Source organism: Podarcis vaucheri, assembly GCF_965113315.1.
Source record: "Podarcis vaucheri genome assembly, chromosome: 6".
In the NCBI taxonomy this organism is placed as follows: Eukaryota; Metazoa; Chordata; class Lepidosauria; order Squamata; family Lacertidae; genus Podarcis; species Podarcis vaucheri.
This window is the reverse complement of record NC_138764.1, coordinates 5,799,103-5,817,551: the sequence shown is the minus strand read 5'-3', so window position 1 is coordinate 5,817,551 and position 18,449 is coordinate 5,799,103. Positions and strand designations below refer to the sequence as shown.

The following is an 18,449-nucleotide window of genomic DNA, read 5'->3' as shown; positions in this document are numbered from 1 at the left end:
AAGACTGAACAAAGGAAGATAGTAATTAACTCTCCCAGCACACCAGGTCTGGAACAACACGTGAAATAGAATATTTATTTATAAGATGTAACGGAGGTTCTGTTTGTAAGGTGAAAAAGGTGGCCAGCTGGAAGAGTGGTTTAACAGCAAGTGAATGGTGTTAATTGGACTCTAAATACAAAATGATGTGGCAGTGTGAGGAAATGATGATCATATGTTTGGAACAGGAGCAGGAAACCTGATTTTAAGAAACTGTATTAATAAAAATAATTCGGGGGTGGGGAGGGGAATGAGACGTTCATTTTGGTTGTCAAACTGGGACAGCAGGCACCTGGAGAGGCACACAAAGTCTTTGTTTGGCTCCTTCCCCAAAGCTCTGGGTGGACTGAATGCTCCTTGACAGTGTCCTCATAATCCCCTATTACACCCACATTACCCCATCAAGGAATCCTGTTCTATCCCTCCTCTAACTGATGGTATTTGGTATTAATACCCCAGTACACATATCTTCACCAGAAGCAGTGTGCTCTATGCACAAAACTGCATGCAAGTATCATTTATACAATCTCATGTGAAACACGTGGAGGTACAGGGTCAGCCCCCGCCCCACACAAAGAGTGGAAATTCAGAAGCAGCTTCAAGAAGTTTGAGGAAACACAGCACTGGGGAGGGAGAGACAATTTAATCCAGTTTCACTCCTTCAGCATTCTTTCAACTGTGCAACCTTTGCAAGATACAACTGTTAATAAAAGCACAATATGGGCAGCCATAAAATCCCATCACTTTTTCAAAAGTCACATATATTTGAGAAAAATAAAATTTCTCCAACTCAAACCCCGTACCATAAAGCCTTTTTGAAGGTATACCATTGGATTTGATACAAAATGCCTTGAAGTACTGTAGAATGAAATGTAGCATCCTTGCTATTTTAAGTGTTACTACCCTTAGATTAAAAGTTATATAAATAGCTATCCTCAAGATAAAAAGCGTGAAAAGGACTACATCCATTCTTACTGCAGCCAAGTCCTAGATTTTGAGGGAATTCAATTTAAGTGAAAAACCCATAGGGTGATGCTGAAACTTTAATTCGAATATTCACAGTCTGACAACCGAGGATCACAACAAGTTCTAGACCAGAAAGATGAGCAGGGGGATCTCACAATCCATTCTTCACCAACTCATGGATAATCAAAGGGGCATGGAATTCTTTGTCCTTCACATATTCCTCCAGGCCCTAGGAGAATAAAAGCAGCAACAGATATTCAGAAACTGGGCACAGCAGATTTAGTGGTACTTAAGGCTAGGGAGTCAAAACTTAAGTGCAAACCAAAGTGCAGCTCTGAACTTGGGAACAACAGGTTCAAATTTCTGTTCAACCAAGAACCATTCAACTTTACATCCCCACCTGTAAACATAACTATTTATGATCTCCACATAGGAGTTATGGCAATAAATGAGATAACAAGATGCCAGAAACACGTGGCATAACACTTTATACATACAAATTGGCAGCCATGTCAGTTTCAAGCTCCGGATTAATCATTTACACCTTCCAGAGCAAGTGGCTAGAAAAGCCAAATCATTCCTCTTGCACAGTTGAAGCAAATGAATTTCTTTTCTTTTTCTTTTTTTAAGCAAAGTAATAATAATACAAATAAAAATGTGCCCCCTGCCCCTGAGACCATTAGTTATCATAATTATCCAACTTTCCAAAAATTTGTTTTATGTGCGTAGATCAGTGCACACTGACCAACGCACAGTCTTCGCAGTAAGGCTCTATTCCAATGGCATGAGTATAACAACGACCGGTAGATTCTTATCTGCTGCAGCCTTCGTTCGCCTTCACAGTCGTTGTAACATACCGCTTTTTATCTTCCGCCTGTTCTGCCGTTGAGGACTTCTAGGATTATTCTATGTCTAGCTCAGTGCTTCCCAACCTTTTTTTGGGCCATGCCCCACCTAAGCATCTCTAAAATCCTAATGCTCCTCCCCCTGGTCACATATAATTCTTACTATTCAAAAAGTGAACACCTATTCACATGGAGGAAACCTAAAAGGCCATTAACTTGGTCTAATTCATTCTCAATTTGCCCCCCTTAAAAACCAAATTACCCCCCTGTGGGGCGTGTGGTGAGCCCCACGTTGGGAACCACAGGTCTAGTTCCTCCCCTTTGACCTTACCGCCTTGGGTGACCCTGCTGGGAGTACAAGACTCGTGACAGACCTTGGGGGGGGGCGGGCTATATTTTTTTGGGGGGTGGGAATGGTGCAAGAGAACCACAAGCCCTGGTGGCTGCTTACCTGTGTCTTGCGAGCGGCAGGGGCTGGCAGCGGAGGGGTGATGAGCGGCGCACAAAAGGGCTCCGAAGAGGGGCTGCTTAAAATGGCACCCGCTCGAGCATTGGTGCTGCTGGCACCAACACAGCCCAGCCCCCTTCCTCCTCTAGGCAGGGCGGGGAGAAGCCAGGAGGGAGGAGGCGTCGAGTGGGAGGGAAAGAACACGCAGAGATTCCCAGACCATTTGCGGGCCGGATCCAGAAGGCAATTGGGCCTGCGGACCTTAGTTTGCCTTCCCATGACTCACACCACTGTTTGAATGGCCAGATAAACTCACGCCTGCATCTACAAGATAGGATGACTTCCTGGTGCCAGCTCTCTAGGCTCCTCTTACCCCTTCTTGGCTACAGTGCCAAGGACGGACAGCCACCAGTTCATTTGAAGGTCCCAGGCCTCAGAGAGGTTAGGCTGGCCTCAACTAGAGCCAGGGCTTTTTCGGCTGCGGCTCCAACCTGGTGGAACGCTCTGTCACAAGAGACAAGGGCCCTGCAGGACTTGACATCTTTCCGCAGGGCCTGCAAGACAGAGCTGTTCCACCAGGCCTTTGGTCAGGACGCAGCCTGACTCCCTCCTTTGGCAATCTTTACAATACTTTAGTTTATGGTTGCCATCAATTTTGATTTTAATTAATTTTTATGATGTTTTTATAATGTTGCACTATTTTAGTGTTGTTAGCCGCCCTGAGCCCGGCTTCGGCTGGGGAGGGCGGGATATAAATAAAATTTATTATTATTATTATTATTATTATTATTATTATTATTATTATTATTATTTGTATAAGGCATGCATAGCATACCTTCCTGTGGTTTACTTCCAGCCTTGCCATCTGCCCTGAGCATGAAGACAGGGGAATTGCAAATTCAAACTGGATGGGGATGGGGAGAGAAACAGAGAACACCACATCAACTTACTTCACCCCCGTAGGAAACAAGAGGAGAAATCTCACACTGAATTGGGAAATCATTGGCATCCTTCAGACTAAAGAAAAAAAGTGAGGGAGAAAAACATAAACAAATCAGACAAGATACACATGTTTCAATTAGGAAGGTAGTCACTCTTGTCACTTTGTTAAGGATTAGCATCTTCCTCAGTCCTGCCAAGGAAACAGCAATAAGGAAACTAAGATGGCACCCATGAAGCAGCTCCAGCGCCTGAACTGACAGGGGTTAGTTAAGCTTGTGCCCTGAGACACACACACACACACACACACACACACACACACACACCAATGGCAATTGAGAAGTGGGAGTAAAAAAATTAAAACGTCACTGCTCCTTTCACATACATATCTTCCTCTTATTGAGCATCAATATTAAACTGAGCAGACCATTTGCTTAAAAAACCCACTCTAATACAGTGGTACCTCTGGTTACAAACTTAATTCATTCCGGAGGTCTGTTCTTAACCTGAATCCGTTCTTAACCTGAGGTACCACTTTAGCTAATGGGGCCTCCCGCTGCTGCAACAATTTCTGTTCTCATCCTGAGGTCAAGTTCTTAACCCTGGTACTACTTCTGGGTTAGCGGAGTCTGTAACCTGAAGTGTTTGTAACCTGAGGTGTTTGTAACCCAAGGTATCACTGTACATCATTTGAAGCATTGTGCCTTCCATCTTCAGACAATTTATGAGGGTTCTGGATTTAAAAATTGTAGCTCAACCGACTATAAAGCTTTAGTTGTCGAATCCAAGAGACACAAATTTTAAATCAGCAAGGCTCAGAGTCTAAGACAATGTTATTACGTTCTCGGGTGTTATTTTGGTTCTGGTGTTAGTATAATATGGAGTGCATTTTTTAAAAAAACTGTGGTCTTTCCTTATTACTATGACTGGTAGCTGTTTGTGAAAATGTTGGTACTGCAAATGATTTCAATTTAACCTAATAAAAGAGGCAGTTGTTTGACAGCCCTTTGGGTTTCAGAACAAAAACAAGGCATGAAAGTCTGCTTGCACAATTGCAAACTCCTGTGCACATGTGCTTTCCATGTTGGAAATTAGACAAAAGCTATTTTAAGTGGCCCATAAAGGCTTCGGCTCACAATCAAGGAATTCATAAGCACTTTGTTCCAGGTCAAAAGTCACAAGAAATTCCAGCAAGTGATCCATTTTGCTAGATTTTGTGGTCCTAACAGTAAAATTAGTAGAGTAGAATGTATGATGATACCCAAAAGGAAACCTGACTATTGGTCCATCTAGCTAGCTCAGCACTGCTTACTCCACCAAGCCATGGTGCTCTAGGGAGACAGCAAAGTGTACACGCCTTGGGCTGGCTTAGCAGCCTTGCTTGCAATAATGTTCTTGCCCACCTCCTTTGGCAGAGAAGGATTTCTCTCTCACTTGTGATGCCCTTTGGAAAAGGGAAGAAACAGCAAGAGAAACCAGGACCTTCCAAATTGCAGAACTACCAAGACCAGAGGTCGGCAAACCACGGTCCGTGGGCTGTACATGGCCGAGTGGGTCGTTAAACCGGCTCCCAGCCCCTGCCGCCCGCTTGGTCAGTCCCCGCACGGAGCTAAACTGCCGCGCCGGTTGCTCTGCATGGGGCACGGCTTCCTATTGGCTGCAGGAAGTTTCTTGCACAGCAGCTCTAGAAAGTTCTGTTAATACAGTGCAGCTGCACGCGAGCACTGCAATTCTCAGAGGTGCTGTGTATATGTTTTTTAAATTCACATGAACTATAGAGCTGAATCTGTCAGAAGAGCTGTTCGTAACTATGCAGAAACACTAGATTCTCAGTTGATTCTCCTCTTGCCGGTTTGTTTTAAAAAGGCTTTCACAAGTTTTGTGTGGAAATTTCTTCCTGTGAGCAGTCTTCTCCATTTTAAAATACTGAGCCCTTAGGCACAGAACAATAATAGCAATAATAATAGAACCTCATTGGGATCTGGAAATGAAGTCTATGTGAGAAAACAGGATGACCGATGGGCACATTAAAGGTAAAGGTAAAGGTACCCCTGCCCGAACGGGCCAGTCTTGACAGACTCTGGGGTTTGTGCGCCCATCTCACATCTATTGGCCGGGGGCCAGCGCTGTCCGAAGACACTTCCGGGTCACGTGGCCAGCGTGACAACGCTGCTCTGGCGAGCCAGAGCCGCACACGGAACGCCGTTTACCTTCCCGCTGGTAAGCGGTACCTATTTATCTACTTGCCCCCGGGGGTGCTTTCGAACTGCTAGGTGGGCAGGCGCTGGGACCGAGCAGCAGGAGCGCACCCCGCCGCGGGGATTCGAACCGCCGACCTTTCGATCGGCAAGCCCTAGGCGCTGAGGCTTTAGCCCACAGCGCCACCCGCGTCCCTGATGGGCACATTAGCTTTCAGTAATTACTGAACTATAGCAGAGATCAAACATGGCAAAAGCAATATCTAAACTGTGTCACTCTGCCTTCCAAAACATAAGCAAACGTTCTGGCAAACTTAAAAACAGACTCTAAGCCTGGCAAAAATGCAGTGCATACTACACTGCATGCAAAACTGAGAGCCCTACTAGCTCATTTTCATTAAATCTCTTGTCTTGGTACACCATAAAAGCAGTCACAGGGTCATATGCCATCAGCTCCCAGTTAAGCCTTTCAGATTCACAGATTTCTCAAAGGAATGTGGCCAGGTTACTCTTCAGTTTCACTCATCATCACTTCCTGGAATCTACACAGTCAAGACATGCACCTTTCCCCAGCATTCACCTCAGCTGCCAGACCCTTCCCAAGAGACAGGTTTATCACAGCAACAAACAACAACCCACTCCCTTAAAGAATGAAACAGAACAGGCTGAGCACCGAGACCCTGCATGCTGCAGAAAGGATTGTTAGTCAGTGCCAAGCGCATCGCCATCACCATGCACCTCCACCCGCCCAGGAGAGTATATTTACTTGTGACTGACATCCGCCTGGATCGCATCAGACCTTCCATTAGTGCAACTGTCACATGGGAAGAAAAAGGATTAATGAGAAGGGAAATGAAGCTAGGGAATATGCCAGATCAAAACAGCAGACTTTCCTGAGTCTCTTGGTACCTTGGTTGTCAAATGGCTTGGCTCCCAAGCAAATCGGCTCCCGAATGCCGCAAACCCGGAAGTGAGTATTCCGGTTTGCAAATGTTTTTTGGAAACCGAACATCTGAAACAGCTTCCGATTGAGTGCAGGAAGCTCCTGCAGCCAATCGGAATTGGTTTTTGATTAGGTTCAACAACCAAGGTACCACTGTCCAATGGTTGGTGGGGCTCATTCCATTGATATGACTCCTAAGGGGCCTTGGAGGCCACTGCTGGCTGAACTGAACGACAGTGGCACGTTATTTAGGATTCTACTTCTAACTAAACAAATTGTTTTGCATGTGCCATGAGTGTGGTAGACCACTTCACTCAATTCCACTCTCTTCAGAACAACATAGATGTTTCTATGCAAGAGACGCAGTCTCCCACAAACTTAATCTTGATCATGTAAATTCAGTATGATTCCAAGACCCCTCATAACTCCCCCAGCTAGAAAACTTTTAATTCCACCAGCTCCAAGCATGGACGCAGTTGAGGAGATGATCACTCTAGTCCTATGAGCAAATGTGTTGAGGCACTCAAGTATGTACAAGCAAGGCTCATCTGCCAAGCAGCTTCTATTCAACCATTATAAAGATGTTATCCCAGCTGTTTCCTAAACCATACATTAGAGCAGCCTCTCTCAACCTTGGGTCCCCAATGTTCTTGAACGACAACTCCCACCATTCCTGACCACGGGCCTCACTGGCTAGGGAGTTGCAGCCCAACAACCTCTAGGGACCCAAGACTGACAAAGGCTGCATTAGATACTAGGCCTTGGTAAATTCATCAGCTCTGCTGAGAAACCAGCTAATATTGTCTCCTCTTCTTTTGAAGTCTTTCCATTCCAGATGGTAGGTTACACAGTAACCTACTGGGACATGGGTGGCGCTGTGGTCTAAACCACAGAGCCTAGGGCTTGCCGATCAGAAGGTCGGCGGTTCGAACCCCCTCGACGGGATGAGCTCCTGTTGTTCGGTCCCAGCTCCTGCTCACCTAGCAGTTCGAAAGCACATCAAAGTGCAAGTAGATAAATAGGTACAGCTCTGGCGGGAAGGTAAATGGCATTTCCGTGCGCTGCTCTAGTTTCACCAGAAGTGGCTTAGTTATGCTGGCCACATGACCCAGAAGCTGTCTGCGTATAAACGTCAGCTCCCTCGGACTAAAGAGCAAGATGAAAGCACAACCCCAGAGTCGTCTGCAACTGGACCTAATGGTCAGGGCTACCTTTACCTTTTTAACCTACTGGTGCTTGTGTTCACCTTCTCCCTTCCTCTCCATCTTTTGTTTCTGGTGTGTTGTGCCTTTTAGATTTTAAGTCTGGGATTTTTCTATTGATTTGTTAGCCACTGTGTGAGCCTTTTCAGTTAAAGAGTGGGGTAAAAATACTTTATAAACACACTTCAAGGTATAGACAAATTGTTGTCTTCTGCTTGCTGCTATTATTCTAAAAGGGCAAAGGCACTGGTACCTTCCCACATCTGAAGAAGAGGGAGCCTAAAGCAGCTATTCTCTAAAAAGGCTTGGGCATCCTGGCTCCAGTTTGAATTATGGAAGGCTGGAGTAGTTTCCTAAATGCTGGGGTTCCATTCACTTGTCCCCAATGACACAGATGCAACTGTGATGATCAAGTACATCAATCAAGATTGTTGCCTCACACTGTGTAGTTATCTCAGCCATGCTAATTACAATCAAAGGGAGATATTATGGACATGGGAGCCTGTTGTAGAATATTACTAGAAACCCGATCAACTGGAACCTCCAGCATCCTTGCACACTCTCCCAGATGTACAGCCACTACACCCACTTCCATAGGCTATACTCAGGGACGGAAGGCAAAAGCTAAAGCAATGCCTAAATATTCTTACCGGGGAATTGCAGAAAGGCGCCTTCCATTTTCATCCACAAAGTGCCCTCCAGCATTGAGAACCCAACAGTGATGCAATGACATCAGCGAGTGGCGTGCCGTGGTGGGGCTGTCTTTCCCATTCTGGCTGTCTGCGTTCTTCAGAGGAGAGAACTCGTCTTCTCTCAGCACTTCGTAAACCACAAATTTTCTAGAAGAGCAAGAAAGCAGAGACAGCTCTGGTAAGTTTTCTTTTTTTTTAATCCATCAAATTAGAAGGAAACAAGCCAAAGTTCAAGAAGGTTCCCAAATACCTCAAATTTTACTGTGACAGGCCAGCCACTCAAGCAAGCATGCATGGACATCAGTTTCCAAGGCGAAGGCCAAGGACTTGTAAGAAGCAAAGAGAATCTTTCCCCAGTCTTCAGAAATGGACTGCAGATTTTCAGTTTCCCTCTTTCTAGGCTGCGAGGGCAGTCCCAATCTTACACACAAAGGGACAACTGAAGGCACTGTGGCAAAGAGGGACCTTCCTGGGAGTTCACCTTGGCACCATAGCAGAGGTTTAGTATACAGGCCACATTCTCCTCTCCAAGAAGGCCCCCTGCCCTCTTGCTGGTTTCCTACTATGACTGCCTCTGTGCTATCAGTTGCCACAACAGTCTCAGGATGCAAGCATGCTCCTCACCCATAAGTAAAAATCTATTCTCAACTCCTCATGCAACGTACTTCTTTCTGTTCTTCAAACTGCAAGATTAACTGCAAGTTCCTCTCTTTGCTACTCTCAGCTACTTTCTCAGCAGCTGAGCTTCCCAGCGGACATGCCTCATATAGTTTGTACCTTCTACAACTGTGAAGATCCAAAATTAGGTTTCTTGTTTTGAAAGTAAAGCTAACATACCAAAATGAAGTTGCAACAGGTAACACAAAACACTCTCAGGACTAGGCAGAGGAGCAGCACAAAAGGACATACTTGGCAAACTGGAAGATGTCAAATACGAATTTCTCCATCTTAATCCCATTTGGTTTGTCTGGCTTCAGAGGCTTTCCAGTGGCTACATCTATACACGGGATCTTCTTTTGGGCTACGTGGTGCTGTAGCTGAGGCTCGTAAAGACTGAAACATCAAGGGAAGAGTCAGCAGAGTCTGAAGCACACAGGGAATCAAGGGTCATTAGCTAAATGAAGCCTCCAGGTACCAGATGTTGGGGACAGAGAATGGGGAAAGACATCACCTTCATGCCAGGCTTGTGAACCATTTGCATGGCAGCTGAAAACCAATACTGAATGAGATGGACCTTGATATAACAAGGCAGTTCTTAGGTTTTCATTGAATATTAATGTATTTCCAGCAGAAGGCGCTTGATATCTAGTTATTCTGGCACAAAAGAAGCCACCTATCCCAAGTGTAGGATATTTGATCCACACCTTTGCTTTACCTTTTGGCTGCAAAGGTAGAAGGTGCCGTTTTCTACAGATGATCTGCAGTTAGGACTCACTACCACTTTTTACACACCCCACCAGCAGCAACTAGTACAAATCTCAGTGCAATCAGACTGCATCAGCATGACAAAATCTCCACTACTAACTTCATGGTTTTAATGCACAATTCAGGTCCTCTGCTATTGACATGGAGCTGTAAACACCTCTGTCCCTACGTATTAGGGACCATTTTCTTTCATCAAGTCTCTTTAAGGCTTGGACACAATCAGCATATGATGCAAAGCCAGAGTATTATTATTATTTTCTACGTTTACTGTTCTGACTGAGACAAAATAGCATTGAAACTGGAAGTTAGAGCTTTGTGGTGGGCCTAGCAGAATGCTTCCATTAAAAAACCTTGCCACTTCCATAAGCAAGTGCCACTGAACTTCTCAAAAAACTCAGAACGGTTAACCAGTGCCCCAGTTCTCGTTCATTTCCACCTTTAAACTGAAACAGGGGAACATACTCTGCACAGGGACATAAACAGAGCAGAATCAAGTGGTAAAGCTTTTTCTAGCTAGAATGATCGCCAGATTCAGGGGTTTGGGGGGGGGGATCTCTGTGGACCCAAAACAATAGTGCTGGGATGCAACCTGTGGCGCTTTAGCTGTTACTGGATCACAACTTCTATCACCCCTGACCACTGGCCATACTGACTGGGGTCTATGTGAGTTTCAGTCTAAGAACAGGGCCACAAGTTCCTAATTCCTGCAGAATCATGTTCTGAAGGAGGCAGATCTAGCTGAATTCTGCTGTTAAAAAGCGAGAATTCGCTGTTCTCCCTCCCCCCCAGGGGTGCATTCAAACATGCAGCTCCTTGTCTCCAGCTGCCTGAAGTGCCATATTTTTCTGTGTATAAGACGCCCTCATGTTTAAGATGCCCCCCCCCCATTTGGGGGGACTCCAAAATAAGAAAACACCCCTTAGCACTACCCGTGTATAAGACGAGCCCCAATTTTAAACCTTTTTTTTTATAAAAAAAAAACAAACCCTAGTCTTACACACGGAAAAATATGGTAGTATAGTTTAGGAAAAGATTTACCCCTTGATTCCGCTACATGTATAAACTGGCATTGTTTGCTAAAAATTTGTGACACAAAAGGAAGGTAGCAATGGCAGATATATGAGGATAGATAGAAGGAAATAATATGTAAGAGCTATTCCACTCCTGTAGGAGTGCATCTCAGGACTAAAGGATGCCCGTACTTGACAATGTCTTTCAGAAACTCCAGGGTGAAGTAGTGGTTGGCTATGTTCCCAGCATTAAATAGCAGCCGGCCATCAGGACCCCTTTTCTGCGCTGTGGCCAGAGAGATCTCACTGTACTCCACCACTTGGTAAACGCCACCCACTCGGCACACCACACCAACGGGCTCCGTGGGATTGGTCTTTTCAACAACCTAATATAGAAGAACAACAACAGTTTTGTTGTACTTAGAAGGCTAACAAACCGATTACAGCATACACCTTGGTGGGCTTCATCACATGCATGAACATACATGGGTGCTATTCTTAGGTACCACAGTATAATATGAACCAGCTGGATCAGGCCCACGGAGTCCAGCATCCTGTTCTCACAGTGGCCAAGCAGGCGCCGGCAGGAAACCAGCAGGCGGGACCCGAGTGCAAGACCCACTCTCCCCCCTGTGGCTTTCGGCTACTGGTATTCATGCATGAGTAGAGAGGAGGGAAACAGTGGAATCAAAAGGCAACAAAAAGTAAAGTCTGACAGTTCAATGAAGCAGCCATTCACAAGATAAGAGAGTGCAGTTACACCTAGTTGCACCTAACACTACCCCACCCCCCACAAGGTCTTACAGAGTCACCTTCCCAAACCTAGCAACTCCCTCTCTACAGCCGGCATCCATATTGGTTACCTTTGCTCCACAGTCTGCTCCCTTCTGTACACAGAAGCCAATGAAGCGAGGGTCAGCCACTTTGACTAAAATATTGTCAACACAATAGACATGGATGCTGCCAATGCCTCGCTTTTCCATGTCCTCCACAATATGATGGGCTCCCAGAGCTCGGTAGAGACCACCATTACCATCTTTAGGAAGGGAGAAGAAAAGGAAGCAGTTCAGTAGGTCAGAAAAGTTATTTTTTCATATCGGTTTTTTTGTATCTTTTTTTGACATGACCCACCACAAAGACAAGTTATCATACTTAAGGTTTGTCAGTAAAAATCCTAAAAATTCAGCATTACTGGTAACACAGAAAATATCAGCAGCATCACTGAAAACCTTAGTCTATTCCAAATGCCTTTCGATTTAAAAAAAAAAATTCCTTCCCACACACAGAAGTCAGAGAAAACCATCCCCCCTCTCGAGAGAGCTCTGTAAGTGATGGTGTTTCAGCTGAGGCAGTCTGTCTTCTTCATGGCCTCCAATGTTCCCCTGGGTGCAGCAGGACCTTGTCCAAAACTCTGAGGGGCCAGTGAGGTCCACAAAGGAGACAGCATTCCCTTTAGGGTTTTTAAAGGTAAGAAGCAAAACCATTAACTGAGCTCCACATAGAAAAGCATTTCAGCTCTATGGATGAGCTAACTGCCTTCTGGGCAATCCAAAACAACAACACAAAGTTTAATCACTAAAAGATTTGTTGGGCAACATATCAGATGCTGGGGCAGTCACGATGGCTGCTGCACAAATGATAGCCTATGCCCCCACAGCTAATCTTTCATGAAGTATGGAACTTCCTTTTTAATAAAGGTTCATGCTAAACGCAAGTGTTAAATCAGAAAGAAAGTGTCTTCAAGATTCAGCGTTTCCATGCTTGAAGTATCTGGAAGCTGGAAACGCTGGCTTTGAGAAAATGACCTAGATGGCACTGTGTAAGGGCAAAGTGATGTTGGGGCCTGGTTATATGGTTCAAGAATGTTCACATATTGCCTTACATAATGACCTGAAAGCTCTTTTATTGAGCTAATAAAAAATAATCAGATGAATAAGCATGAGCAACTTCTATGTGTTAACTTTCTGAATTTGGAAGATACTGAAGCGTCTTATTTGGAACCATCATAAAAATAAAAAAAGAACGGTTGCTCAAAGTTTGGAAAAGAACAATACTTGTTAACTTAGTCACTACTGAAACAATCAAATTTGGAGCCCTGTTACGCAATGCCACAAAAATACAAGTTAGATGGCAAATTTTTAGTGTCTCACTTATTATGGTTACTGGTGTTATTCAAGCTTAGCTGCTGGTTGTCATGATTCTCTGTGAAGTTTGGGAGTCTACGTCTTGTTGGTTTTTGTATGATATTCCTATTTTCTACATTGTTTTCTTTATAATCACAATCTGTTCTATTTTTTGAATGATAAAAAGGGAGGAGTTGCTTTTGAAAGACATAATGGGGGGTGAAGAAGAATGAGGAAAATATGACATTTTTAACTGAGGCCATCATGTCAAACTGTGGATTTGCACAGACTGTTCAGGGACACGACTGGGAAACCAAACATGAGAGTAGGAAAGAGGCTTGCTGGTAGCCTCAAGTATTAAGCAGAAGCCCCAGCTGCCCCTTTCCTCAGCACCTTTTCTCATCAAGTCACAGGAAGCAAATTATGGACATAGCAGAAGCTGATGAATGCTAGAGCAAAGAGGGGCAATTGCCAATATGGGTTTGGAAAGGGTTCCTATAGATGTTGCACCTGGAGCCATAGAAACTTTGCCTTTCTCTTCCAAGAGAATTTTCCCATCAAAGTCCATAGCAGGAAGCATCCCTTGCTGGAAGAAGATCACATTCTCTTTCTTTAAGCCAAAGTATTTGTGCTTCAGGAAAAATTCTTTAGTCAATTCCATTGTCCTACCACTTGTCATGATGTACCTGAATGGCAAAAATAAAAGAATTATAGATAATTAAGACAAGGAGCATATCATATCATCAACATCATATATTATATATTTATATCCTGCATTCCCCACATCAGAACTCAAAGTGGCTTACAAATAAAACAAGAACTGCTACAAACATAGAAAAATCTATCATTGAAAAACAACAGAATTAAAACTAAATAAATCTATAAAATCTGTTTAAAGCATACACATAATTATAATAAAAGCAGCATGGCACCAGCCTTTTAACTAAAAGCAGTCACTTTCCCAAAGCCTGTTGGAAAATGAAAGTGTTCACCTATTATGGGATACAAAGCTCATGGCCTTTCCTTGCTACTAGACATACGTAGGAACCTTCCTCCCCAAAGGGCCAAAAGAAGCCATGCATTCACAAGTGTTATTTCACAGCTTTCTTATGGGCTCTGAAACCATACGTGCCAGAAAATAATTCAAAACTGGGCCAAGAGATCTTATGCCAACTTATAGCTATTTTACCCTTGCACTGCAACTTTATAAGATACACCCCTCACTGTTGAAGGGCCCCAAAGTACTCTTGGGGGGTGGAGTGTGTGTAGGGGTTGATGATGGAGAGGAAGGGAAAAGAATGTCTTCTGCAGGCCAGCTGTCTTCTGCTCACACCACTGCTGGAGACAGCCCTGAAAACAAGGCAGCAAAAGCTTCTGAACCAACAAAACAAAGACCACTAGCAGGGATCATCTGCTTCCACTTGCTCCTGAAGAACACTGATAAAATGACTGAAGTGTCCAAGTTGCTTACCATGGAATAACACATTTCAGGCCATGTTGTCTTTCAGCCAGCTGCTGCAGTTTCAGGATGCGCTCTGCTTGGATCTGGAAGAGAGTTTTGTGGGATGGCAGGCCTACATCATACATCCCCTTGGGGTATGAGACACCCAGCCTTGTTCCCTGCCCACCAGCTAGAAGAAGAACAGCAACTTTGTTTTGGGAAATCTGTCGGAGACCTAAAAAGAGCAAGAAAAATAAATGTTACTCCAGTGATTGACAGAAAGCATTTGATTTGCACACAACTCTTTTTCAGGAATGCAAGGCATTACTCAAAGGATCTAACTGATCCAAACAGACGTGCTTCACATAATGAAGCTAGAATCTCTGTATCCTGCTCAAAGTGCCCTTGGAGACTCCAGTCCTCTCTACTACTAATCTAAGGCTGTTTTATGCTCTACTTTGAACCAAGAGTAATGAGAAATTCCCTAACATCCTTCTACACCACTAGAATTTACATCTTGAACCAAAAGCTTCACTTAAGAACAAGAAAAGTGATTACAGTTCTGGAGATATTGTTTAAAGTATATTTTTGTTGCTGCTTTTAAGGGGGAAAGGGGGTAGAGCATCTGTACTCTGTATGACTGCCTTTCCCATCCTACAATACTACTCTCAGGTTTGATTGCTTCTCAACATCAAAAAATCAAAAATGTGTGAACAAGCACATTAAAAGTTGCATCATTCATTTTTCAGAGTAGACCTTGGAAGATGGGGAATCAGTGGTTATGCCAACCTGTGTTTGACATTACATGTACAATGCTGGATTGAATCTCAGGCTCACTTGCAAATTCCTTGCCTAATTTCCAAGTTTGAGGAAAAGCAGAGACTGCTAGTTTGGATGAAGTGGCAAATTGATGGTTTGCCTCAAACCAGGGAAGTTGGCTAGACATGAGGTTGGGGGAATGGCAAGAAGGAATGTTGCGTGCAAATCTGGGGTTCTCATCAATAATTTTATTGTCACAGGAGTTCAAATATGGGTGTTTCTAAAGAAACATTATGTGTTAAATGTTTATTTGGCCTCCCCATGATAAAATGCTTCCTGGATTATTTCCTGCTTGGAAACATGCCTGAAACTATTTAAACATTTGTTTTATTAAAAAAAGGGCACACGGTATAGGTGAATGAGGAACACAGGCAAAGAGCAACCTAAGCAGCAAGGCAGAACAAAGCTAACTTCAAAAAATATTCAGTAGTACCAAGTTTTCTTGGCCTGGAGAAGAATGCTGTATTACTCAAAAGCCTGCTTTATGACATTTTAAACAGTTATTGAGACAGTAAAAGCAAAATCTTGCTTATTCTCTTCTTAACAGCAACACAGCTGCTGCTGCTGCTGCTTTTGCAAGTTTTAATCTTTTTCTAGTCCAGAGCAATCAGACTTGAGCCTAGATATTACTTTTTCTTTAATTCTTTACTTCTTTCTTCTCTCTCTGTCACTGCTTCAATCCAGACGATACTCCAAGCCCACAGATCTTACGACTATGGTATGATAGAGTCAGTCTCCAGCTGACTCTGAGGGGAAAGCACTGGGAAAGGTCATAGCTCTTTGGGATAACAAGGAGAGTCCTTATGGACGAACATGCACTTCAGCGGTCCAAAGAACTGACACAAACAGCTTGCTCAAGGGTCCACTGTTTCTACTTTTCCCTGCAGTTTCTAGTGGAAGAGATCATATTAAGAAATGGCACTCAGTCCTAAATCCCTTTGGCTACATAGTAAAAGGAATAGCAGACTCCCACGTAGACCACCAAGGCTCCATACAGTCAAGACAACCAAGCGGAGAAACACAACAAGACAGAGAAAATCAATCTAAAGTGTGCTATTCAGCATTGTTACTAATAGAATGAAAACCAAGGAACTGGTATGTTCTCCCCACTTTAAAATTATTCATAATTTGGCATTCAACAAGCACCTTCCATGAGAGCCTAGAGACATACACAACCATTTTTTAAAATGTTAGTCTCAAAATACATAGATTGCCGTTGTATTATTATAGTTACACAGTGGTCTGTAAGAAAACTTTGTGAAGTTGTGAGACTTCCCACTTCCCTCAAAGCACATGCGAAAACCTTGCAACAAGGGGTCCCGACTGAGCTTGCCGTAACATCAGCCTACACCTTCTAACAGAGAGTGTTTTCATATTTCACAAACTGTGGATATTATATAAGAAGTGTAGAGAAGCAAGCCTATGGTCTGTGTTGTTCTTTACATAGTCTGTATCACTTCAGGGACCAGGTCTGCTTCCTAGAACTGACTATGTGGCAAGTGGGGTTCCTCGTTACCTTCCTGCTCCCAGGCGGACAGCTGGGCTTGGTCCCGAGTTGCGCTCCCTAGCACTTCACGCGGCACAGGTTCCATTCTGGCATCCACGTTCTCCTGCCCTGGCAAATGGCTGCTTTCCTTCATGGCTTTCTGGAAAGCTTGGCCCAGCTCTCCCAGATTCATGTCCTTCAAGTCTCTATACAGCTCTTGCTGCTCTGACACATCCAGTTCTTCCCAGAACCGAAGCAGATGGCTCTGTCCTGCCTCAGCCAAGCAGCGCTGGAGCTCATGGATCTCATTGTCCCCGTCCATGGCCTATGGAGGAGAAGAGAACAGTAAGACTCACTGAGAAACTCTTAGCCCAAAAACACTTTGCGCTTCCCCCAGCAGCCTTGAATTTAACAATTCACCAGGTAGCCATAGCCAAGCAGGTAGTCACATAGGTGAGATGCAAGAAAGTAATTGAGTAGACTGGGAGATGGGTGAGTCACTCCTCCCTACATTTACCAAACTACTTGGGTTCCATGCTAGTGAAAAGAAGGAAACCCTCTTCCTTGTTTATTTATTAAATTTTGATACTGTTCTTTATCCATAGATCTCAGGGCAGTTCAGAACATAAAAATACAAATGAAAAACACAAAATACATAATAAAAAGAAGAAGAAAAGGCATAGTTAGAAGGCGCTTTCCCTTTTCCTTACTAGCTTGCATTTTCATACTGGCTGCAGTGGAGGTGACTTATCTTCATCTATGGCTAGCATGGAATTACAGGCCACTTGCCTCTTAATAACCTCATCAAAATATTTGAAGCCCACTATTTTTTTGTGGAATGATTTACGAAACTGGAATATAGAGCATAAGACACGTTGAAAAGGATGTGCAGGATGCTGGCCTGAATCTTGATCCACGAAGGCCACCATTAAGAAGGGGAAAGCGCAAATTCCAGTGATACGTAAGTGAACAGTTCTGCAGGGGGAAAGACTCCTGGCACAAGGAGGCAAAGATAGCCTAGTTCACATCTGGAAAGGCAAATACTGAAACAGGGTTGTTCTTTTTTAAATTGTGTTTATTTTAGTGCTTCCATCCCATCTTATTTTCCAAAAAAGGAATTCAAGGTGGCATGAAATCACGCAACAGTTAAAAGCAGTATCACACACACACACACCCTTTACAAACAGTAACAAGTGCACACCCCCAATATTACTATAAACACCAATAACACCCATTTCTTTTTTATCCCCATGTCCTCTATAGAACATATGTATTCTCTACATATATATGCGCCCTTTTGAAGCACCCCAGAGTTACTGCAACAAACAGACCAGCTTGCTGGACCCGTACACATGCACACAAACGCCTCACTCGTGTCATCGAGCCGCATCATACTTCTGCCACTGACTATGGTAACTTCCTTATAACATGAGGATGCCAGATGTGACACAGAAAACATCATTATGCTGTGTCTATAAAAATAACATTCTCTCTCTATATATAGATACCGTATATGCACACACATGGACAGTATGCGCTCCTTTTATGCCACCTGCCTTTTATGCTCCTCTGCAAAGCACCGTCAAACTGCATGAACCCTGACAGAAGCCACATAAAACCCACTCTGAAATGCCCTGCTGGGGCTGCTCAAATTTGGCACAATCGTTATTTTCTTTATAAAAAACGAAAAGACGACTCCTTGCTCTGGCTCAGCTTGAACAAGAAGCTAGATTCTATGCGATTTAACTCTCTCTCTCCCCCCCCCCGCCGCCCCCTCCAGGCGCTCACCTCCCGCGGCGACTCGCAGCGCCGTCTCCGCTCCTTCTTCCCACCAGCAGCCCAGCCGGAGCCCTCTTCTCAAGCCCCGCCCCTC

General features: G+C 44.1%; 1 protein-coding gene across 2 annotated transcripts; it reads right to left on the bottom strand.

Annotated features, from left to right (window-relative positions):
• Positions 1–664: 664 nt before the first annotated feature.
• UAP1 (UDP-N-acetylglucosamine pyrophosphorylase 1) lies at positions 665–18,449 on the bottom strand. Of its 2 annotated transcripts, XM_082229092.1 has the most exons (11): positions 18,365–18,449; positions 16,607–16,901; positions 14,302–14,506; positions 13,341–13,516; positions 11,571–11,743; positions 10,900–11,093; positions 9,182–9,325; positions 8,231–8,419; positions 6,202–6,249; positions 3,249–3,315; positions 665–1,234 (listed from the first exon to the last, which is right to left on the bottom strand). In XM_082229092.1, exons 2-11 carry the CDS (start codon positions 16,896–16,898, stop codon positions 1,157–1,159), a joined length of 1,566 nt encoding a protein of 521 aa, XP_082085218.1. In that variant the 5' UTR covers positions 16,899–16,901; positions 18,365–18,449; the 3' UTR covers positions 665–1,156. The 2 variants fall into 2 exon arrangements, with proteins under 2 accessions (XP_082085218.1, XP_082085219.1); XM_082229093.1 differs by lacking the exon at positions 6,202–6,249.